At 40.1% G+C, this 17,692-nt stretch overlaps 1 protein-coding gene across 1 annotated transcript in view; it reads left to right on the top strand.

Annotated features, from left to right (window-relative positions):
• The window catches only part of LOC144065871 (uncharacterized), a 120,575-nt gene extending 113,877 nt beyond the window's left edge, over nt 1–6,698 (top strand). Inside the window, exon 2 of the mRNA XM_077589074.1 lies at nt 4,584–6,698. Within this exon, the coding sequence (XP_077445200.1) occupies nt 4,584–6,328 (1,745 nt within the window). The 3' untranslated portion in view covers nt 6,329–6,698. The remainder of the gene's footprint in view (nt 1–4,583) is intronic.
• Nucleotides 6,699–17,692: the final 10,994 nt, after the last annotated feature.

Raw genomic sequence — 17,692 nt, 5'->3', positions numbered from 1 at the left:
ATGGTTTTTCACCAGTGTGGGTTGTTGTGTGGCGTTTTAACTTGTGCTTGAGAGAGAAAGATTTACCAAAAATCGAGCACGAAAACGGTTTTTCACCAGTGTGGGTCCTTGTGTGGATGATTAAGTCCTGCTTTCGAAAGAAAGCGTGACCACAAATTGAGCAGGAAAATGGTTTTCCACCAGTGTGGGTTCTTGTGTGGCTTTTTAAGTTTGCTTTTTGTTTGTGAATGTTTTACCACAAACTGAGCACAAAAACGGTCTCTGCCCAATGTGGGTTGCCATATGTCTTTTCAAGGTAAACATTTTACCAAAGGTTTTCCCACACTGAGAACATTTGCAGAGTTTGCCGCCACTGGGATTTTTCGTAAGACCTTCATCGTCATCATTATCATAAAGCAAGTCGTCTCTATCTGATGGAGGAGCAATAAAAGCTTCTTCTTGCCATCCTTTTGTTGAGTCGCTGCCGTGCAGACTCCGCCCCTCTGCCGGCCACGTCTAGATCAACTTCACTCTTGAAAGGCTCAGCAGTTGACCAAGTGGCATCTTGCTGCTCCTCCGTTTTGATTGAAAGTTGCTCTTCTCTCTTTTGCTCTTTAATTTGGGGCCATGTTAAAGTGTTTGCAGGCTCCGCCCCTCCGCTGGCCACGCCAAGATCATCTTCTCTCTTCAAGGACGCACCAGTTGACCAGGTGACATCTTCTTCCTCCTTTTGTTATTTTAAGTTGCTCTTCTCTCTCTCTCTGTCTTGAGGGAACTCTGGCTCCTCCTCTTCGATTTGAGGGGGCTCAACATCCTCTTTGGCACCAGAAAACTCTGACACCTTCCCATCAGGACCAAGATATTTTCTGAAACCTGCAAAGACCCCAAGATAAATTACCGTAATTACTCGAATATAACGCGCACTCGAAAATAACACGCAGGTATAACTTTGGGCCAAAAAAATCTGGAAAAACGCAGTACTCGAATATAGTGCGCACCTAAAATTTCCCGCTGACGAAAATCAGAAATCTTACCTTTTTTTCTTCGTTTCACGATTGTTTTGTTCAAACAAATTTATTCATTAGAATCCTTCAAATGAAAAGTTCCTCTCTCTCTTTGTCTGTCCTCTCATACATCTCTTTGTTGAGAATCCTATCAACGTCCACGCTTCCTTCATCCACTTCCTCTTCCTCCCACAACACATCATCCGATTGGCTTTACGAGATGACGTAAAATCCGTGCGTCAAAGTGAGTTTGACAATGCTTTTTTCGATCGAAAATTTGTAATTTATTTTAGTTATTGATTATAACACTGAACTGAGAGAGGGTGAACTGAGACGGGTACGAGGCTAGAGGGGGGCAGTGGTGGTCTCGGCTTCACGAGATGACGTAAAATCCGTGCGTCGGCTCTACGAGATGACGTAAAATCCGTGCGTCAAAGTGAGTTTGACAATGCTTTTTTCGATCGAAAATTTGTAATTTATTTTATTCAATTCAATTTCAATTCAATTTATTTGGCAAGAAAAAGCACCAGGCTAAGGGCCATGTAACAAGACACAAAAAAAAATAAATAAATAAAAATAAAAAAATAAAAATTAGTTTTTGGTTATAACACGCACCCCCAACTATTGGAATTAATTATTTTGCAAAAACCTGCGTGTTATATTCGAGTAATTACGGTATATATTTTATAAACTGTCTATTATTCTATCTAGAGGTTCTTTATGTTAGACTGGTAATTAAGTCTTATACTTATATTTGCAGTGGTTAGGCTGGAAAGAAAGGACTAATATGCTGGTCGCTACAGTAACAAAGCTAAACAGAAGAGGATGCCATACATTTGTGATGTTGTCAACAGAGGACTACTGTAGTATTCTCATCAATAGCCAAAGGGGTTTAAACGTTTTTTTAAAGTGTATTTCACTAAAAAAAGGACTATTGGTCAGTAAAGTAACCTCACAGGCCCTTGAAGTTTTTCCAAATCTTTTTTGAGCCTCTTCTTTGCAGATATTTGCTTGTATTTTTGAGATTTTAATTTATTTGGAATCCTTTTAGAAAAGGGTGAAGCATCAAATATAAATTTTAATCATTTTTAATTAAAAAGGAAAAATGACAGCTATTCTTTTTTTGTTGACATTAAAAAAAATGGAAAAGGAGCCAACATTCAGTTTTATCGATTTATTTTTCTAAATCAATAATTTTGAAATATATATATATATATATATATATATATATATATATATATATATATCCTTTTTATGATTTCATATTTTTTTATGCATTACAGTATGAAAATGGGAAATAGTTGTTATGATTTATACTTTTCCCATGATTTATTCTGCATGATTTTTTTTGTACTGTTTTATTGTCTTAAAATCAAGCTTTGTACCTTCTGTCGACCTGAGAATTTTTAAATAAATCAATTGCAGCGCACAAAAAAGCCCTTTTATAACACATTGAGAGAATATATAAATATAAAAAGTGAACCCACCTTCTAGTCTGTGAAGAACAACTGTTGCATGCCTTATTTTGCAAACAATCGAGTGTTCCTCGTGGAACACCCACACGGGAATTCTGATGGAGGCACCTTTGATTGATGCTAGCAGGCTAAACTAAAGTAGGCCGCAAAGCTTCAACGAGGCTTTAGACGCCTTGAAGATGATGTTGACTGAAACTTAAGACGGAAGAGTAGTTAAGCAAGACACATCGGCCACGCGTGGGTTTAGTTAAGTGGTGGAAATTGAGGAAAAACTCGGCGCGCTACGGTCACGACAAGATTGTGACTGGGGACGCAACCTTGACTTTTGGGGTTGCGCATGCGCGGAACATTGCGACAAATCAAGGAACCATTGCGGTTTTGCCAAATTGAATCACGAGAGATGAAGTTCTTCAACGAAAATGTACCAACTCCCACGAATAATTCCCTTATTTGCTTAAATGAATTGAATTTGTGAGAACAAATAAATGGCTTAAAGTGCGTCCATCATATATCGGGGTCCAAAGGAGGCGGGGCTACGGTCCAGATGGAGATCAAAGCGAGTGGCGTCACCAGGAGCTCTTTGCTCTTTGATGTCACCTATCAAAGCGCGTGGCTCTTTGCTCTTTGATGTCAACTGCGCAAATATGCAGCATCCAGAGGATGGCATTCAGTCAGATGCTGCAGTTGGACGTCCTCGACTCATCTGCAGACACGAGACTCATTTGACAAACTTTTGGAAACAATGAAAATCCTTCAAGGTAAGTTGGTTTCAACTTTTAGATAGTTTAGCCATTGACTGAGTGAAAGAGTCCTGCTCACATGTTGGCGTTTATTTACTTGTGATGTAAAAAAAGTGACTGAAAAATATCAAATTTAGTGTGTTCAGATTGTAAAAGGAGGCCAGAAGCTTTTACTAAACTTTAATTTGTGGCTTTTTCTGAGCTTTGTCTTTGTTTGGTCGGTCGTAGTCGTTATGCTTGGTGCCAAGTCATGGAGATGTTTTTATTTCATTTGCGACATTTTTTGACGGATAATATTGGTGTTTGCAGCTAGCTCATTTTAGACATCTCTAAAAAACAGCCATTTTGACATAATTGCACTTTTGCTTCCTATTTAACCAATCGATATTCATCATTTAATTTTGTTAAGTCGAAAACAACATTTGGGATATCGCAATGTGCCAAACCCTCAGCCATTAATTGCCTAAATTCCAATTTATTAACTTAAACAGTGAACGCATTCAGCTCAATATTAAATTCATCATGGTGTACGGGTAAATTGGTCATGCAGGGGGGCTATTTATCATGCTGTCTTTGCTGTCGTGCTAATTATGTTTTACATTTTCATACCTTTGTTGTCCCGGCTGGGTTGGCTGTTTGCCCCCGCCTCCACCCTCACTTTCACTATCGATGGGCCGTTTGCTTTTGTATTCCCTTCAAAATATTCCGACAATGATGCACACAAATGTCCTCACAATAGGATAACGCACTTCCACTTGCCAACGAGAAGTAGTCTTGAATTAGCGATCGCTCCGTTAACGGGAGCTAACAGGCTAAGGGGGGGAAAAACACTGAAAAAAACGCTCAGTGCTCGCAGAGACGTTACAAAGACGTATAGTTGCGACCAGAGATATTACACGAGGAGTTGCGGGGGAGAGAGCCAGTGCCCCTGACCATTCTTATGAGCAGCCAACGAGAAGTAATATACTATACTGCGCGTATTAGCGATCGCTCCGGCATTAGCCGGAATCCGGCATCTCATTAATCCCCCAAATAATAATAGACCTGCTACTGAATAAAAGATAATGTTTTTTTAATGCCTCCCCTTTGGCGAAAGCATTTTAACTAAATTAAAATCTAAAACATAAAAGAGAATGTTTACAATGAAAAGGCTCCAAAAAAGATTTGACTAATTTTAAGTGAAGAAGTGCCATACTTTGAAAAATGCACCTCTAAACAGTTTTCAACTCATGTTGCTGTTGACTAGAAAACTACAGTAGTAAGTACTGCATTGTGACGGAATGAATGTATGGCGCCCTTTTCCGTTTGGTTTCATTTCTGTGAACAAGAAATTCAGTCATTTATAATTGGAAAATGGTTAATCATTTATCTTTGTGTCTTTGCAGGTTTCAGAAATGATCTTGGTGCTGATGGGCATGAGTGTGTTGACCTTGAAGGGGAAGTTGAGCTCCCCCAAATCAAAGAGGAGGAGCCAGAGTTCCCTCAACAACAAATGGGAGACGAGCAACGTCCAATCAAAAGGGAGGAAGATCATTTCACCTGGTCACTTGGTGAGTTCGTGAAGAGGGAAGATGTTCTGGGCGTGGCCAGTGGAGGGGCGGAACCTGCAAACACAGGAACATGGCCCCTAATTAAAGAGGAGGAGCCAGAGTTCCCTCAACAGTGCAAAAGAGAAGAGCAACCTCCAATCAAAAACGAGGAATGTGTCAAATGGTCAACTGGTGAGCCTTTCAAGAGTGAAGATGATCTGGGCGTGGCCAACAGAGGGGCGGAGCTTCTGAGCGGCAGCTCAACAGAAGGATGGCGAGCAGAAAATTTAATTGCTCCTTTATCAGATGGCAACGACTTGCTTTTTGACGATGATGATGTTGAAGATGTTAAGAAAAATCCCAGTGGTGACAAACTTTGCAAATGCTTTCAGTGTGGGAAAACTTTTGGGAAAAAGTCTTCTTTGAAAACACATATGAGGAGCCACACTGGGGAGAAACCCTTATCATGTACAGTTTGTGGTAAAACATTTACACAGAAGGGACACTTAACTAGTCATGCAAGAACACACACAGGCGAAAAACCATTTTCGTGTTCAGTTTGTGGTAAAACATTTACACACAAGGGAAATGTAAAAATACACACAAGAACCCACACTGGTGAAAAACCATTTACGTGTTCAGTTTGCGGTAAAGCCTTTTCTCATAAGCAAGTTTTACAAATACACTCAAGAACCCACACTGGTGAAAAACCATGTTCGTGTTCAGTTTGTGGTCAAAGATTCACACGGAAGGGAAGCTTAAATAGACATGCAAGAACACACACGGGTGAAAAGCCATTTTCGTGTTCATTTTGTGGTCAAAGATTCACACGGAAGGCAGACTTAATTCGTCATGCAAGAACACACACAGGTGAAAAAACATTTTCGTGTTCAGTTTGTTGTCAAAGATTCACACGGAAGGGAAGCTTAAATAGACATGCAAGAACACACACGGGTGAAAAGCCATTTTCGTGTTCAGTTTGTGGTAAAACATTTACAGAGAAGGGAAATTTAAAAATACATACAAGAACCCACACGGGTGAAAAACCATTTACGTGTTTGGTTTGCGGTAAAACATTCACACGGAAGGGAAGTTTAATTAGTCATGCAAGAACACACACGAGAGAAAAGCCATTTTCGTGTTCAGTTTGTGGTAAAACATTTACACACGAGGGAAATGTAAAAATACACACAAGAACCCACACGGGTGAAAAACCATTTACGTGTTTGGTTTGCGGTAAAGCCTTTTCTAAAAATGAATCCTTAAAAATCCACATAAGAACCCACACTGGTCAAAAACCATTTTCGTGTTCAGTTTGCGGTAAAGCCTTTTCTAAAAATGAATCCTTAAAAATCCACATCAGAACCCACACTGGTCAAAAACCATTTTCGTGTTCAGTTTGCGGTAAAGCCTTTTCTCAAAAGCCAGCTTTACAAACACACACAAGAACCCACACTGGCAAAGAAACATTTTCATGTTCAGTTTGTGGTAAAACATTTTCCCATAAGAGAAGCTTAAACGAACACTTAATAACCCACACTGGGGAACAATGTTTTCCTGCTCAGTCTGTGGCCACAAATTCGCCACAACAGCCCAATTAAAAAGCTACACAATTGAAAAACCTGAAAAGAAGACTTAACAACCCGCAGAGGAGAAAAGGCCTTTTTTTGCTCGATTCATGGCAGGAATATCTTAAAAACACAATTACCCACACGTCAGAAACCTTTTTCCTGCTCAGCTTCTTGCCAGAGATTTTGTCGCAAGGATAGACTTAAAAGACGCAAATGTGTTGTAATAAGCAGTGGCCAATCACGGCTTTGCTTGCTTTTTCAAATTCTGTATGAAAGATCATTGTAATCGAAGTATAATTGTATTTTTCATTCTGAAAATCTTGTTTACACTTTTTAATCTGTAATTTAACGTGTCATCTTTTTGGTAGTTTCAATAAAGCTCTCTTTTTGGTGAAAAATACTTTTTGGGTCTTTTTGTTGACAAAATCAGCCTTCCAAATTCAAAGGTAACAAAAAAGTGAAGCGGTATTTGCTCAGATTTAATGAATACATTAATTTGAACAATTTGACAAATTATGATATAAAAGATTGTTTTCTTTCTCGAGGTGTGAAAATACGGTAACTTCATGTCTGTAATTAACGGTAAATTGTTTTTATCTTTTTGATGTTGAAGGGGATTATTGGTAGATTTTTATTTTATGTGTAACTATTGGAAAAACATTGAGTAAGAAAGTTTTATAGGACAAACTACAAAGGGAATGTAATGTTAAATGTTTGCAAAAGACTACTATTATTGGGGTATCATCACATTATTGAATGAATTTGGAGTTCTTGATTAGCATGCATTTTATATGGCTTAATTGCTGTAAAGGGTACAGGCTTAATATATTAATCCTTGCCAACAGGGGAAGATGGTGGTTCAATTCTATTTAAAAATATACATTTATTTATTTGTTTCTGAATGTGAATGTAACTATTGCAGGGAACGAGTGCCCTTTTTTGTGTGCCAGGCTGGAGAGGTGGTTTTTTTTAACTCCTGTGAAGAATCCAGCCTGGTTTTCCATTAGTATTTTTTTCCTTTTTTTTTTAGGTTAAACAGTCTTTCTATTGTTTTGGCATCAAGTCGAACTTCTTATGTTCACTTGTGGGAAGTAAGTGAAGTTTGTATATGGAGGAAACCAGTCTAGCTATTTAATACATTACAGTAATACCTCGACATACGAGTGCCCAGACATACGAGCAATTTGAGATACGAGTAAAATTTCGAGCAAATATATATCTTGAGATATGAGACAAATTTTGATATACGAGCATACAGCGGACCCGAGAGGCTGCTCATAAGAACTTCATGCGTACTGTCTTTCCCGTCGCAAGGCCCTCGTGTAATGTCTCCACGAGCACTGGGCGAAGCGTTGCATTTTTTCAGTGTTTTTTTTTCCGTTCGTGCGAATGGCGGATCGATCACTAATACGAGAGAAGTATATACTACTTCTCATTGGCAAGTGGTCCTGCGTTATCCTATTGTGAGGACATTTGTGTGCATCATTTTGGGAATATTTTGAAGGGAAGACCAAATCAAACAACAGTCGATATTGAATGAAAGTCAGTTTGGAGGCGGGGCAAATAGAGCCAACCCGGGAGAAGAAAGGTATCAAATGTCAAACTAAATTAGTATTAAGTTTAGTGTTAGGTTCGATTAAACTTATTTTTGAGTGTGTCTGCAACGTAATATAAGTTCATTTAAATTTGTTTATGTTATGTTACGAGCGTCTTGCCGTGCAAAAAGTCTCTCCGTCTAATTTTGGTACTATTAAACACATTTTAGTACTATTAAACCACTAGTTATTTGTGACTTTGTTAAAAGATGTCGAATTAGAACAAATAAATGTTTTTCCAATCCAATATCCTGTTTTTGGTGTTTTTTCAGAGGCTTGGAACGAATTAATTTGTTTTTAGTTCATTTCAATGGGAAATGTTGATTTGAGATACGGGTAAATCGACATACGCGTTCAGTCCCGGAAGGCATTAAGCTCGTAGTCTCCCTATGTCTCTTATGACTTAACATTTAAGTCATAAGAGACGTAGGGAGACTGTCTTCTTGTGGAAATTATTGGTATTGCCACCACGGGGAGTATCTTTTTTCTTTCTTAATGACATAATAAAAAAATTAAAGGACTGATTTGAATCATGTTTCAGCAATTTCCTGTATTTTAAAACAAGATTAATGTCTTATTTAAATTGATTAATGTGATTTTTCAGTTTTAAAATGAGTTTAAAATAAAAGCAAGATGGACTGCTGAAGCCCAGGGTTGATTCAGGGACCTTAGAATCTTCAGTTTAACAGTCTCCCATCTGAGCTACTTCAGCTGGCAGAGTCTGCTCAAAACCTCAACTGCAGATTGACTATTGGCCTAATTGTACTATAAGAGCTCGAGTTGTTCCTTTTTGTTGCAAGTGTTTTTCAGTCCTGTTTGTATTCAATTCATTGATGTATTTCCTTGTCAGCTGATTGGAAATTGGTTCCTTTATCAGAATACATCTCTGTTACGTGTCATCTTCTGGCAAGAAATCTTCTGATTGCGTTGAGCCGAGCATCAGTGTCATGGGAGGACAACACTTCCAATGAATCCATTCAGTCATCATGGGTCCCGCAGATCTTCGTAATGGGTTGTTGGAGCATGTAGTTGCGGACTTTAGACAAAAGGCAGACTCCACCCTAGACTGGTCACCAGACTGCCTTAGGGCACACAGAGAGACAGACAATCATTTGCACTCACAATCATACTACCATCAGGAATCGAGCCCACAACTCCCCACATTGTAGTCAGGTGAGTGAACCAACACAACATCAGGCAGTCTCCAATAAACTTTGTGTGTTCCAAATGTATTGTTCTTATCGCAAGGCATGCGAAGTTTACACAGTGGTGGACTGTCAGGGCCTGCAAGGCCTTCTCTGCTGGCCTAAAAAATCTGAATCACAGACTGATGTAATTATGTTTTGTCTATGAATACTTAATAAATAATTCCAAATTGTCTGTCAGGTTCCTTTTATTGCCCATCCCCTGGTTGCGCTGCTTCCAGATGTGTGTTTTCATATTTAAGCATCTAACCAATCACGAATAAGGACAACCTTATTCCAGCCAATACGACCTAGAGTAAAAGTAACACTAATATAAAATGAAAGAAAATCAGCACACCTAAATCAGAAACTACCACTCCACACATTTTGGGTAAAAACCGGGAAAACAACGTTGCTTTTGTACCTAAAAATGCAACAAATACTTCAAAAAATATTGCGTCTCTTAGGTAATGTGACACACATTGGTCCAATCAGAATGTAGCAATTGACTTCTTGGACCTATCCCACGATGCCCCGTGTCTTTGAGCAGTAAGGCAACTCACCTGTACTTAATTACAACAAGTCATTCATTTCAAATTCACTCTGTTGCGTTATTTTCTCAAATGCAAACGAAGAAGAAACTTGAAGTTTCTATTTGGATTTCTCAGACTTTGACGTAAATTAATATTTGGTGTTATCCTGGGGATACCATGTCCTTATAAAATGAGGTGTATTCCAACCTATTAGGGATAAGTTCGTTCAGTCCACCTGTTGCATAGTGGCGCATGCATACTTGGGTATCAAAATTGTTGCACTCTTGGTTCAAGGTAAAAGATGTTAACGGATGACTGTGTCCTGGCTCTCTTCTTCAATACAGTACAACTGGCTGTGAAATATGAACTGTATTCTTTTATTTAATCATGCACCCTTCTGCACTCTTAAGAATTTAGTCACTAGAATAGAATTTTTACTGACACCTACAGGTCAAGGCCTGTCATCACTTTGTATATACACACCCCTTTTTCTGGTCCCGCCTTCGCCTAAACTTCTATTAAATACTATAACCGACCAACTGGACGGCGTATCTGGATGGGAGGCCTCGAGGTGGTCGCTTGGCTCTGTCGAGCGCTGACCCCTTCTTAGGAAGGGTGGGGGCTAGCCAAGGGGGCTAGCCAAGAACAAAGGAAGCGGACCGAGCGGCGACCATTTTGAGAGCCATCGAGATGGGGCCTACTGTCCAGATAACCTCCATTCGGCCGGGAGCTAAAAACTACCACGTGTTTGCTGCTTCCTCTGTATGAAGATGATTGTCGAGGCAACCCAGCTTTGACATTTTGGTGCCTGAAACCCGAGATTCTTCTCTGCTTTCCGGCCACGGCAGATCGACAGAAGGATGGATGGCTTGACGTCGGCTACTCCAGCCTTGAGAGAGGGCGATCTGGCCTGCTGGCCCGGGAACAGATTACGAATTATCCTTTCGTACAGAGGAGGCACCAAAAAACGGTAAGGCACTTTTTAAAATTAATTTGTAGAATCTAACCCACCAAGTCCCAAAAAGAAAAGTTGCGTATACTCTTCTCTGTGTGTCGGAGATTCTTCTTTCTGTGTGTCGGAAAGACATTTTTCTGTGTGTCGGAATAATGTTTTAATAGTATACAGCACGATAAAAGGCTGTGTGTCGGCCTCTGCCTGGAAAGCAGACAAAATGGGAGGTAGCGCCTCCCCGCGAAGGGACTTCGAGGGTTGTGTTAAAAATATAGAAGAAATATATTGTCATACAGTGCCAAGATAATGAAAGAGCTCGATATAAAGAAAAAAAAAAAAAAAAGAAATAGAATAAAACTATAAACGCATGCAAGTAACCTTCATATGAATAGATATATATATAAGTACGCTATGACGCGTTCATAAACGATATAAGTATGATTGCCGCGAAAAATAGGAGTTTAATCGGCGAAAAAGAATATTTAGACGGATAAAAATAAGTATTTAAGAGAGGGTGAATTGGAACAGGATGGTGGGGGGGGTTGAAAAGCAGACCACATGTGAGAGGAAAAATGGCCGAGCCCACAGACAAAGAGAAAAAATGGCGGCGAGCCAACTGAAGTTAAAACTGCCTTTCTTCTCCAGCCCACGTTCTACTAACCCAGGAAGATATATATATATTAGGCCTGTTCAGACACAGTGCCCCCCTTGCTCAGCCCACTCCTCGTGCCAGGTTCCACTCGCAGGGGCTAGGAGCACGAGGGGGGGGGATTGGGGGACTGGAATGCAAGAAATCTCAGGTTACATCTCACATTCCACACGATGAGCAAGGAGGAGCAGTGATGAAAAGACATGAGCAGAGAGAGTAATAGAAAGAAAATAAGACAGAAAATTGACAATATAACATATTAGTGACAAATTATGGGTCCTCTAATAAACACTGAAATTTATCATTAGGAAATGATTAAGAAATTGCTAAGTAGAAGGTTAGTTTCTCTAAATTTTAATTGTGGTAAGAGTGAGCTACAAAAAATGGCTCTTATATTAAATAAGCATAGTGCTTGGAGCAGAACAGCAATTCAACAAGTGCAATTTAGCTATCTTAGCAAATAGAGAGGGATTTGCGATTTAGACTTAAGGATTAGGAATCATCCAAATTATTAATGATATCAAACATGAAGACAATGCAGAAATGGCATTGATCCAAATTATTAGGTAAAATGTAGCTGGCAAGTTTAGATAAAATAATTAATTTAGGATAGGCATAATTTCGCTGAGATGCAATAAACATCATGACTTGTCACCAGTGCACGGGTGGCAATTCATTGTTTTGCCCATCAACAGGTGGAATATGTTTTAGCGTGGTTCATATTAATGACTATTAGAATATTAATTGCATTAGCATCAAACAGTTGATGTCAACCAAACAACATTGACCTATTTCCTTTTAGAATGACTTGCCATGACACAGCGAAAGGTGGTTAGCTGCCAAGAAGCCCCAGGACTGGGGATGGCGCTCTTCACCAGTGATAAAAAAATTTGCAGACCACGGATGTCTGAAAATGAGTGAGCGTGAATGGTTGTTTGTCCTTTTGTGTTTTTGATTGGCCGACCACCGAGATATGATCAATCGGTTAGGTATCAAGGTGGAAAATGATTTAGCAAATTGGAATCGATTTCAGAATTTGCCAATAAGCCGTTTCACGGATGGCAACGCCAAATTATGGAAAAATATTTCGTCCAAGGAAATTTTTAATGAAAAAGCAGCAGTACTCCAAATGTGAAATTTGAAGTGGAGAAACAAATCTGCTATGCAAAATTTGGGAGCACTGGGAAAAAACAGACAGTGCTTGATACCAAATTCCAAAGTACTATTGATTTATTGTGATAATGGCATCCAAATTGTGTTAACAGAATAATTGACTGAATTGAAAAAAGGTTCCATATTTCGTTATGAAATCATTGCGCCTACATAACGAGGTCAACCGGACAACAAAATATGGACATCCTATTTAGTAGACCATATCAAACGCCATTATTCACTACACGATTGGAACTAGAGGATGAGGCTAATCTGGCTATCTGCATAAAAGAAAAAACTTTAAAGGAACACACTGAATTTGGGTTAGCAGGAGGAGACTGTGCTTCCTAACAGAAAACAGACTGGACCAATGGCGGTCCCGGGAGCCTGGGTGCTCAACACACGCGTTCCTGACCAAGAGCAGACATGAAAATAGCGGGATCCATTTTGTGCACTATAAGAAGGTTCTCTCAGTTGAAACGTTTATAAGAGACAGGTAAGATAAAATTTTTGACGTAATCAGACGAAATGGCAAGCACTCAAATATTGATTGGAAAGATTATTGCTCGGGGAGCGATGCTGTAAGCCATGAGGAACTTTTTATATTGGTTTTATTGTCTCCATAAAAAAAAAAAAAAAATGAAAGCGTTTCAATTGAGACTAAACCTTCTTATAGATAGTTAAAGTAAACAATTGAGATTAGATTTTCTTACAGATTTTTAAAGTAAACAATTAGAGAGAAAATAAACTACAATGGATAGAAATGTTACTAGATTTTAATTTTATGCCTGACTATTGAAAAATATTGATTAAGAAAGTTTTAGAGGAGATGATTGACAAACTCCAAAGACAATGGGATGTTACATTTGATAAAAAGACTACTAGATTGGGATATTTTGAATTTCAAACAACTGAGTTTAATATGCAACGCGATACACATGGTTAAATGAATTGGGACTTGATTAGTATGCATTTTATAAGTAATGAGTTTTAATTGCTTTAAAGGATACAATTATGCTAAAATATTAACCTTGACAAACAAGGGGTGATTACAATTTAGTGGGTTCAATTATATTTAGAATTATAAATGTGTGCATTTTGTTTCTGGAATATTAATTGATGTGAATTTAACTGTTACAGAGAACGGGAAAGCTGTTTTCCTGGGGAGAAAGCACCCTGGTTTGCTTTTTGTGTTTTTCCTATTTTTAGTATGATTAGTTAATTTGTGTAATTAGAGGAAAGGGAAAAACAAATATGGTTCTTGATCTTAACAAGGAAGCAGTGATCATAATAGAATACCAGCTAGCATATTTGATTTTGACTGATAAGGCATTTAAATTTACACAAACTATAGTGATGGAATAAGTAAGATTGTTGCAATTTTTGTTCATTGGGGTATTAAGCCGAACCAAATAGCCGTAAGCAAATTTTAAGCACGTGTTGAAGACAACGACAGAACACAGCAGCTAAAGCAGCAGCGCAAACACTTACTGCACAGCATACACAACAACAAAACTGAGCCGATCTCAAGAACAGTCAGCAGACGAACTGCACACAGCTAAAGGCCTACCGTGCCTACCAAAAATTATTCCAAAATTGAGCCATAAATGTCTCAAAAGGGAGGAAAAGATATGATGGACATCGAAATACCTACTTTTAAAATTTTTGAAGGAACTGTTTAATTTGTTATTTTATTGATCTGTAAAGAACATGGGATCTCCAGAATCAGCTGGAGTAACAATGGAGCTGATTTTGCAAACAGCATAGTGCAAAACATGGCAAAACACCTAAGTAGAGCGAACAAATGGTACGATAAAACCAAGGCTTGAGAAACCATGGGGGAGATAAATAAGCCATGGCCAGAACGCCTAACACTGGCCAAAACGTATATGAAGATAGTACCAACTAGCTCGGGATTAACACCTTTTGAGATAGTTCATGGAAGACCATTCTAACTTCCTCTATGGGAAGAGTAACCATGACGAGAGACTAAGGAAGGAGAGAAACTTATCCAAAGAACATGTAAGCTGCCGTGATCTTTTTGTCTATCTTGCAGGAGGTGGTGAAGCCAGGTGACTGGATCCTGATCCGAGTCATAAAAGGAAGTCCTGGTTCTCTCCACGATGGGAAGACCCATTCGTGGCCCAACTCACCAACCTCCACAGCAGCAAAGATCACTGAAAAGTCAAAGTCGATTCACCAAGGTCGGTTCAAGGTCGTTCGAGACAGGTGACTCTGAGTGGACCAAGTCGGACGGTGTCAAAACCCTTGTCCGTGAAGAAACTCATCTGACGTCTACTCACCTGCCACGAGCACCCCTCACTTAACCCTGACCTCCCATAGACTTTGCACCTCTATACAGAAGCCACAGTGAAAGCTGTTGCCACCCACATCACAGTGACTGAACTGTCAGTGACTGCACTGTCAGTGACAACCTGGGCGTATCTGAACGCCCCGCCCACAGAGACTCGAGTTGGAAAACAAGTGCAGGAAACGTCCTGCCTCATCACTGGAAAGGCAGAGCCAAGCGGTCCGCTCTTGGATGGGGACCCAACCTACATCAACATCGGGGCTCCCCGCAGCATATCAGATGAGTATAAACTCGCTGACCAAATTGCACGACTCCAGAACAGGACGGAGGAAGGGTTTGCAGCCATCCATGAACAGAGCTGATGGCCTTCCAGAACAGAATTGCTGTTGACATGCTCCTGGCAGAGAAAGGTGGCGTGTGCTCCATCTTTGGCGACCAATGCTGCACGTTCATCCCGAACAACACAGCAGCTGACGGGAGTTTAACCAAGGCCCTGGAGGGTCTTCGATCCCTCAACAGCAAGATGAAAGAACAATCTGGAGAACTACTATGAAGAAGACGTGTGGTATAATTTCATGGTGTTCCAGAAAAAACTGATTGTTGCGAATGAAAGTTGTTATGTGTGTAGCCGTATACCCATTTCCACAGATCCTGACATCCTGAATTCACTGGGTCGAGGCGTCACATTTAAATCTGCAGTCGTGCAGATGGTCTAAGATGCATTCCTTTTAAGGGGAGTGAACATAACAGTAAGATATCAAAATCAGTGCAAAATCAGTGCAATTCAAACCACGTGATTCAATCTGGGGCGATGATGTTCCTGTTGACCAAAGGTTGTGGTCCACCCCCCCCCAGAAAATCATGTGTAAAGACATTGAGCTGTTACATGACTGTTCATTAACCAAACTGTCAAGGCCCTACAGGGTATAGCAGATGATTTAAAAGCCCTTAGGGAAGTTGCAGGACCGATAGTCCTGGATCTGATAACAGCCAAAGATGGAGATGTGTGTGCCATGATGGGAGAACACTGCTGCACCTTCATCCCAGATGAAACCAGTACATTACTCGTGCCGTAGCTGAAATAAAGGCCCTAGTCAACACCATGGCCCAGGATCATTCAGCCGTAGGTGTATCATTGTGGTCGTGGTTAATAACCGGGTCATGATTCTCAATTCTGTTTAAAATTGCAACCTTGCGGTTTTTGCTACTGTTCTGTATTTTTTATGTGTGTAATCCCCTGTATGAAAGTTATGATTCAAAACACAATCCAGCACACACTAGTAGGTTATAGTGACACAGTATCCCCGCATGACAGACCATACTGGAGATTATCGCATTCTTTCGAACTGTGACGAGTCCTCTATGCAAATGTGTTTGTCTTGATTTAAATATTGGGTTCGCTCATTAAGAGGGACGTAGAGGAATTTTTACCACTGATTACATCATTTCTCGCCTCTGCTTTGACATGTGATTTTGTTATTTTCCATACCCTGTTGAGTAACTGTCAATGATATTTGTATTCTAGAACCTGGAGGGGAGGGATACAAATTGATATGTTTAATGAAAATTCTTTCAAGTTACAACAGGGGGGAAATGTGAAATATGAACTGTATTCTTTTATTTAATCATGCACCCTTCTGCACTCTTAAGAATTTAGTCACTAGAATAGAATTTTTACTGACACCTACAGGTCAAGGCCTGTCATCACTTTGTATATACACACCCCTTTTTCTGGTCCCGCCTTCGCCTAAACTTCTATTAAATACTATAACCGACCAACTGGACGGCGTATCTGGATGGGAGGCCTCGAGGTGGTCGCTTGGCTCTGTCGAGCGCTGACCCCTTCTTAGGAAGGGTGGGGGCTAGCCAAGGGGGCTAGCCAAGAACAAAGGAAGCGGACCGAGCGGCGACCATTTTGAGAGCCATCGAGATGGGGCCTACTGTCCAGATAACCTCCATTCGGCCGGGAGCTAAAAACTACCACGTGTTTGCTGCTTCCTCTGTATGAAGATGATTGTCGAGGCAACCCAGCTTTGACACTGGCGACGACGATTAATTGCGGGGGGGGGGGGGACAAAAGAGTCACTGTCAGTACTAGTGAGTACAATACCCCAAATCGGCAAGGTTGATGAATATAAGCCTGTAAATGAGCCATGGACCACATGTATCGAGCGGTTAGACCAGTTCATTGATGCTAACGACATCGACCCAGAGAAGTATGTAGCCGTGTAGCTTAGCGTAATGGGAGCTACCACATACGGACATTTGAGGAACTTGGTCCAACCGGACAAGCCCAAAGATAAATCTTTCGACGACAATGTGAGGATTTTGAAGGAACATTTTGAGCCAAAGCCAACATTGGTCGCAGAAAGATTCCGCTTTAACAAATGTAATCAAAAGAGGAATCAAACTGTGGCACAGTATGTAGCAGAACTAAAGCAACAAGCAGCAAATTGTGAGTTTGGCACAAATTTGGATTCGGCGCTGCGAGACAGGTTCGTGAGTGCACTCAAAAAATGAAATGTGCCAAAGAAGATTGCTTTCTGAGGCAGAACAAGAAGAGTTTGCCATCATGACAGTCAGTAGTGATAATGATGAGCTATACAGGGCCACATTCACTATTAATGGGGTGTCTCTTGACATGGAAATAGACACTGGAGCAGCAAGAAGTGTCATTTCACAAGCAACCTATAGCAGAATGTTTGCACATTTGCCTTGACACCCCACAAAGGTGAAGCTTAAAGCTTACAATGGGGGCAGCATTCAGGTTTCTGGACAGTTCATGACCAAAGTAAAATATGAGGATCAAGAAGTGGAAATGCCACTGTTAGTCGTGAAGGGAAAGGGAGCATCCCTCTGTGGAAGAAACTGGCTTAGACAGTTTAATCTGAACTGGAAATGCATCAAATACGTATGGGAATGTGACAAAGCAAACTGTTAAAGACATTTTGGACTGTTAGACGATAAGTTTTGGCATCTGACTCCAACAACGTTTGTCTATCTGAAACTATGGCTTAT

The sequence above is a fragment of the Stigmatopora argus genome, chromosome 20 (assembly GCF_051989625.1).
Source record: "Stigmatopora argus isolate UIUO_Sarg chromosome 20, RoL_Sarg_1.0, whole genome shotgun sequence".
In the NCBI taxonomy this organism is placed as follows: domain Eukaryota; kingdom Metazoa; phylum Chordata; class Actinopteri; order Syngnathiformes; family Syngnathidae; genus Stigmatopora; species Stigmatopora argus.
The sequence above is the reverse complement of the archived record's forward strand: the minus strand, read 5'-3'. Positions and strand labels throughout refer to the sequence as shown.